This window comes from Accipiter gentilis, chromosome 33 (assembly GCF_929443795.1).
Source record: "Accipiter gentilis chromosome 33, bAccGen1.1, whole genome shotgun sequence".
In the NCBI taxonomy this organism is placed as follows: domain Eukaryota; kingdom Metazoa; phylum Chordata; class Aves; order Accipitriformes; family Accipitridae; genus Astur; species Astur gentilis.
The window spans coordinates 2,097,208-2,104,253 of NC_064912.1; the positions used below are offsets into that span (position 1 = coordinate 2,097,208).

The 7,046-nt window shown below is 52.2% G+C and overlaps 1 protein-coding gene across 1 annotated transcript; it reads right to left on the reverse strand.

Annotated features, from left to right (window-relative positions):
* Window positions 1-4,476: 4,476 nt before the first annotated feature.
* NDUFB6 (NADH:ubiquinone oxidoreductase subunit B6) lies at window positions 4,477-6,990 on the reverse strand. Its single transcript, XM_049791342.1, has 4 exons — window positions 6,757-6,990; window positions 6,574-6,666; window positions 5,914-5,958; window positions 4,477-4,632 (listed from the first exon to the last, which is right to left on the reverse strand). Exons 1-4 carry the CDS (start codon window positions 6,934-6,936, stop codon window positions 4,564-4,566), a joined length of 387 nt encoding a protein of 128 aa, XP_049647299.1. The 5' UTR covers window positions 6,937-6,990; the 3' UTR covers window positions 4,477-4,563.
* Between the last annotated feature and the right edge of the window lie 56 nt (window positions 6,991-7,046).

The following is a 7,046-nucleotide window of genomic DNA, read 5'->3' on the forward strand; positions in this document are numbered from 1 at the left end:
GATGATGCAGGGACCAAAAGCCAAGTGGATAGCTTTTGCTTCTGTTTGTAACTGCTAGTTGTATCAATGCATTTGTCTGTAGACAGATCTTTTCCATAGGCTACAGAAGCAGCTCTCCCTTTGTTCTTCAGGGGTGGAGCAGGGGAGAAACAGTCCCCTGCTGCCCTCACTCACAGGTGGGTTTCCTGGACTGGGGAAATCACAGGGCTCGGTGCTCCCCCAGTGCCCTGCCTGTGCCCAAGGAAAGCACAGGGCAGGTATCCCAGCACGTGGCCCTGCGTGGGCATGTGGAGCAGCACCCCAAAATGGCCAGTGGGGTTCCTCCGCCCATTGTAGGGGAAAAACCTGTCAGAATCCCCTGGGGAAAGGGTGAAGTTGGGCTTAGAATGAAACCACTGGCTACACCACAGTGGCCATTTTGAGTAAGATCCATCACTATCTAAACTACTGAGTGTTACCTATAACAGGAGCTTGGGCACTCAGCTCACAGTGACGCATTTGGAGACCATTCAGTGCCTGCACATTGGCATCTGGTGACACGTGAGGTACCTTATGGTGTCCGTGATGTCCACACAGGTCTGGCACACGTCACACGAGACCTATTGGATGTCCTCATCCTTGGTATCTTCAACCTTACCGAATAGCAGTAGGAGATGAGGAAGGATCCTCAAAGCAGCTAAAGTGTCTCTGCACGCTTACGTGTGAGCAAGTGAATTAAGTCCCTTTTGTTATGCATATGATTATTAATTGAGACGTGAGAAGTATGACTGCATAGTACTGAGTGAAGAAAGGAGTGGTGGTGACGCTGCATACTCAGTGTGGGTTTCAACATCGTATCTACATGTCACGAAAAAAACAACTGCTGACATCCAGCTCTTCTGGTGTGATGGGGGAGCTCCTGGCTGAAATAATGTTATCAGCTTGGTCCTCTGTATTTGGAGAATAAACGTATAAGACTAACGTTGCCCAGTTACAAAGCGATTTCAAGTAGTGGATGAATGCTAGCATGTTCTGTTAGGAAGTCACATGAACTGGGATTCACATCACCTAATTTTAGATGTATTATAAACTGAGGCATGTAAATTGTACTGGCCATCACATCTTCGTCTATGACCAATGGAGAAAGACAGAGGGTGCCAGTTACTCCAGAAAAGTTTCTATTTCTGTCGTTAATTATAAAGAGAATCAAACATTTGGCCGACGCAGCAGAGGCATCAATATTTCAGTGAACTGCATTCCTGGAAACTAATGCCTTAGTAGCACTGAAAGCCTCGCTGAAGGCAAGGCGAATGTCATCCACTGCTCTGCCCTGATCAAACTTCATCATCTTATCACAGAAAGCAATCGCATTTTTCAGGCACTGTAACTCCACGCTGATTGTTCCCCATTTTTTCCTCCTCCACCTGCCATGCCTTCTGAAAGTCATTCCATCTTTTTACCCAGGGACTGAAGCGAAGCTGGCTGCCCTGTAGCTGCCCAAGTAATCCTGAGCCTTTTTTGACAATGGTGCAAAACTTGCTTTCCCCAAATCATGAAGGGTTCCCCCCCCCATCACCACAACTTTTCAAAGCTGATAGAGAGCCGCTCTGCAAGAGCAGCAGCCAGTTCTCCCAGCGCCCCAGGCTGCAGCCTGTCTGGCCCCATGGACTTGCACAGTCAAGATCCAACAAGCAAACACCTCACAGGTCCCAGTGTATGTCAGCCTAGACACAGGCATTGATGAGATGGCTCCATATCTTCAGTGTCTCCTCCTCCAGTAAATGAACTTGCCTAGCACTGTGTGTGAGCTAGTACACAAAGGGATACCCTGTGGGGTGGGAGAAACTGGGAGCTCACCCAGAGCAGACCAGTAGTTACAGAAATGTAATGCTTGACTAAATATATATTTATTACATATATATGTGTATCTATCACTGATCAGAGTGATATTTTTTTTTTAGCTAGTAGGGACCTCAAAAGAAATTTCTATAGAAGATGTACTCCTGTGTTTACATGTATGTGTATGGTGTATGCCTGTGTAACACAGAGGACATTTAAGGGAACGATATTCTACAAACCCAGAGGAGTTTTGATTTCATTGTCAAGATAATGCATCACCCACATTTAGCGCAAGTCAGAAATGAGACTCAAAGAATTTGCGAGGTGTAACAGAGGCCCAGAGGCCCGAAGAGACTACTGTATTTGTAGAGAGGCACATTCATTGCACAGGTCCAGCACGCTGTCAGCAGTGTGGTGTCTTACAGCGGGTAGGTAGTGCTCCTGCTCAGCGAGTGCCACGTGCTGTCTTCGTCAGTGGGACAGGCAAGGCGGTGATGATGAATGCTCCTGCTGTAACTGTGCCGGCACATGTTCCATGTCCTGTATTGTCTTTTTTTGGTGGGGTTGTGACACTCAAACCCCTCCCTGTTTGAGGGAGAGGTATCCATTCCCTCTACTCGGGGAGGGTTATCTGTTCCAAAATGCCCAGGTGATCCCAGGGTTCTACAAGCCGACCCAGACCAGTCCTTGAGACTTGGGACCGAGTCTGTGGCCTAGAACAGCCAGCTGAGCCCCACACTGTAGGGCTGTGGGGGATCGGGGTGGCTCTAGGGGTGCTGGAGCTGTGGGGGATGTTCATGGACCTCTGGGAGTGCTAAGAATTCCCTGTAGTCCTGAGGGGGGCGGGGGAAGGGGGCTCTCACTAGAGAAGGAGAGGTGTCAGGGCTTCCTTGGGGGAATCTGGGAGCCCTAGGGGTATCAGGCATCCCCATGGGTGTGGGGTGTCCTCAGGAGATGTCAGAGTCCCCACTTCCTCACAAGCATTGCAGAAGCATGCAGGGGGACCTTGGAGATGTGGGGCACCCCAACCAGTCTCTCCTTAGTGGGGTGGGGGTGTCAGGGGACCCTAGGGAGGTGGGGCATCCCCAGCAGTCACTCACCAGTGGGGCAGTGGACTCGGTGTTATCCCTGGGGCATGGCATGTGTAGGTGGGGTCCAGGGGAAGCCTCCCCGTCTGCGGTGCCATCGGGGTCGGCCAGGCTGAGCAGCAGCAAGTTGGTGCAGGCAAAGGTTCTCTTCAGGGTGCAGCAGTTTGGGGGAGGAGGGCTCCTGGGGAACTCCACACTGGTAGGACTGACGCACCGTGGGGCAGAGGTAGTGACAGGGACCCCCATGGCCATGGGAAGGAAGCAGAGGTCTCAGCCCCCCTGCAGCCCCCAGAACTCCTCTATTAACCCCACTGCCCCTCTATTGCCACTGATAACTCTCAATAGCCCCCATCAACCCTCCAGTCTCTCCCCTCCCCAGTGCCCCCGAACAGCCCCCGCTGGCTCTCCAGCTCCCCCAGAGACCCTCAAGCTTCCCCAGTGCCCCCCTCCAGAGCCTCCCAGTGATGACCCGCAGGATCCTGCTGCCCCCTCACAGCCCACAACTGCCCCTCCACTTTATTTCCCACTTGCTGTCCCACCCTGAGCTGCCTATTACCTGAGGAAAGAGACAGCTGCAGGCTTGGCGAGGCCCTGGGGAGCACCCAGTTCCAGCAGGGGCTTGGGGGCTGCGGGCTGAGCAGGGGTGCCTGACTTGGGGTCCGTGGCCTCCATGAGCTCTGTCGACTGCAGGAGAGTTTTCACCCCTGCATTGCCCATGGCTCTGTTGGTGCAAGTCCCTACCAGAGGGGTTACAAGGGGTCTGGCTGCCCCTGGGCACAGCAGGGGGGCTCCTGCCTGTCACCTTGACCTCACAAGCACTGGCTATACTGGTCACACATGGTTCCATGAGGTCATGAGAGGGGCTTCTGTCCCAGCCCCTCCCCTTACATTCCTCAGGTTACCCTTTGGATTGCTGGTTTAACCTTTTCTATACCCAAAGTAGCCACCAAAACACTTAGAATTGTAGAATATCTCAAGTTGGAAGGATCCATAAGGATCATCAACTCCAACTCCCTGTTCATCAAGAGGCCAGTCTTCCCCAGTACAAAGCGCCTCAGGTACATGGGGCCTGTGAGGGCAGGAAGACCACAACTCAGAAAGGGCTGAAGACAGAGGAGGAAGTGCTAAAGGGTAAAGAATAAAGAGGTTTTGGCAGCAGTGCCACTTGGGCTACCCTCTCTTGGCAGAGAAGTGGGATGACATGGGTGGAAGCTTAATTTTCACTGGAAGTCTCTGTCAGAACTGGTTGGTAGAAAAGGGCTTGCTAGACTGGAAGAGGACAGCGGTTGTGTGTGCGTGCAGGAGCTCACCGTGACACCTTTCCTCTGAGCAGACTACTCCACAACCCCCTGGGACCTATAGCATCTCTCCTGTTACTATAAGGCCCACGTTGTCCTGCTGCCACATCTTGTCAGGTCAGACAAGGAAGTTGAGGCGGGGGGGCGGGGGGGGAATCAGAGATCACCAGGGCTTAGCAATCAAACTCACCAAATGCAAAAGAAACTCCCATGTGAGGAGCAAGTGGAATAATGTGGACTAAGGAGAAAGTAAATGACAGACAAGCTGAGGCGATGCAGAATAAAGACTCTTTTATAGAAGAGAGAAAGCAGTTGCTGTTCTCGCCTTTTTTGCTGAAGGAGGAAATCAGCTTTAACCATCAGTGGTGCTCATGGGGTTCTTCTTTCAGGGGTGGCATAACTTCTCCCGTCTCTAAAATTCTGTCCCCCTGATGGAATGAGAGAGCATGGTGAGCATTTCCTCCTACACCCAGTCTCTCCCTTCACACAGCACAGTCCTTCATTTAAGCTGTAACTGTCCCCACTTCCAGACAAAAAAAAATAAATCTTAGTACAACTTACTCAGAACACTCTCACTCACTCAGCATTTCCCAGGACACTGAAATAACAGCCAAATTATCTGAAATCTGTACTTGCTTTACCCCTTCTTTTCAGCTACAGAACAGCAGCCAAACATTTTGAGACTATCTTGTTTTAAAAATGTATATTGGACTTACAGCACTGCATAACCACTTTCAGCACAGCACAGCATAACAACCTTCAGCACAGCACAGCTCTAAGTGAGTCTCCAAACCCACGGCCTGTAGCCCATGAAGAGCTAAGTAATCCCCCCAAAATCAATCTGATGCCCAACTGCTGCTTGTTACAGCTTCAGGCACTGTCAGAGGCCAACAGCTTGACCTTCAGTACGTTGCTATGTGGTTGTTACGGATGGAACTTTTTATCATTTTATTTTAGATAAAGCACAATTAGGCAGGTGTTACGCAAAGAATGTCCAACTGTCAGAGACAGCAGAGCTAAACTGCTATGAGAATACTTGCCCACCAACTCGCTACACCAATCAACGAGTAACGGCTCAGAGGAGCCTGAAAACAGTAAAGACAAAACAATCGGACACTCTCCACTTCATAAAACTCGTCCCAAGCTGAGGTGGCATGAGTCTATCTCTCTGGGGACACCTGAGCGTGGGGGACCTTCAGAGACCAAGCTTGTGCGGCCAGAACTGACGCACTTAGTGCTAAACTCCTCCCAACTCCTGCCAATCGCCGCTCCTGTCAGCAAGGAGAAGCAGAACCACTCTTCTCTGTCATTCTGTGCATCGATAATCATGCTTTCGGAGAAGCTTTAAAAACCCAAATGCCTTCACAAAGATGCTGTTACTGTGCTGTAACTAAGGCTTGCATTCCCATAAGGGAATGTTTGTGTTTTCTGCCCAGGATGGGCAGTGCTGTCAGCCAGGTTCTCAAAAGTCTGCCGCTAGAGAGGGAGGTACCACTGAAAGAGGGACTGTCTGCTCTGAGGACAAGATGAAAACTGCTCAAAACCACTGTAACTGTGCTGCTCCAGGGCAGCCTGCCCACAGTATCAAGTTCATCCTTCTAGAAATTCTCCCTGCACGGCTACTGCGCAAACCTGCACTTCTCTCCAAGTCACCCTTTTTCTGCCTGTTTTACAAAGCTGGAAAATAAAACAAGTATTAATAGACTTACTGGGAATATCCGTGGATTTGACATAACAACTCCATGTGGTGTTTTCTGAAAGTGGGGAGAAAAAGAGGCAGAAGGGGTAAAGAAAAAGGAGCGTTACCCAGAGGAAGTACACAGGATTTCCAAAATGGGGAAAACGACCCTTCTAAAACACAAGCTCTACTGAGTACAAGGCGCATTAGGCCGGGTTTGTTCCACTACTTAAAAGGCTAATAAAATTACACTTCCCAAGCAAGACAAGACCGTAGAAGTGGAAGGTCTGTCCCATCGGCAGTGTGTTGGCCATTCCCCTTCCCCACACCAGCAGCTGCAGTCTGGTTATCCCCAGGGCCACTGTTCCTCCAGAAAACCAACAAGTAAGACACAGCTTTCTGGCTCGCAGGAGGCAGCACGGCCAAAGCTGGTCACTACCATAAAAGATCACAAAAAAGATATATATTTCTGCCACCCAAGCAAGGAAAAAGAAGGGGTGAAGAGACCGCGGGAAGTCACCTGAGCCTGCAGCAGACGCTTCAGCCCTTCGTACAACCCCTTACGCGACCCCTTGTTGCACCGCCACCCCCGAGAGAGCTTCTCCCAGGGTTTAACCTAAATTTCCCTCCCTCTCCCTCAACTCCCTTCCTCACGTTCCCTTCAGAGACCGCGCAGAGGGGCGGCACGCACCATGACGTGGTACTTCAGGTAGTAAAGGATGATCCAGGCGGGGACCAGGACCCGCGTCAGGATGAAGCCGCCGGTCTCGTAGGCCTTGAACACCTGAGGGGGGGGGGCACAGGCACTCGCGTCAGGCCCGGGACCACCGGGGCCGGGTCCGTGTGTCCGTCCCCCACCCCACCCCCCGCTCACCTGGTGCCTCCAGAACCCCCCGGGCTGCAGGAACCGCTCCCAGAAGGCGGCCACCGGCCCCAACCGCCGCGGCGGCAGGACGGGCTCCCGCTCGCTCAGCTCCTGGTCCCGCAGCCAGCGACGCCGCAGGGCGCGGAGCTGCTGCAGCCGCAGCTTCTCGTCCTCGCTGTAGCCGCTCATGGCGACGCCGACCCCGGTCGCGGTCCCGATGTGTCCTTCGCCGCGGCGCACGGCGGTGACGTCCTCAGGGCGCACCGCGACGCGTCATCAGGGGGCGTGGCGGCGGGCAC

What these genes read in the sequence shown, in the direction of transcription:
- NDUFB6 (XM_049791342.1), bottom strand. Translation starts at nt 6,936, where the DNA reads ATGAGCGGCTACAGCGAGGACGAGAAGCTGCGGCTGCAGCAGCTCCGC. An exon ending in GGGGGTTCTGGAGGCACCAG is followed by an intron (nt 6,667 to 6,756) that starts GTGAGCGGGGGG and finishes CCCCCCCCTCAG; the next exon opens with GTGTTCAAGGCCTACGAGAC. An exon ending in ACCTGAAGTACCACGTCATG is followed by an intron (nt 5,959 to 6,573) that starts GTGCGTGCCGCC and finishes CCCCACTTTCAG; the next exon opens with AAAACACCACATGGAGTTGT.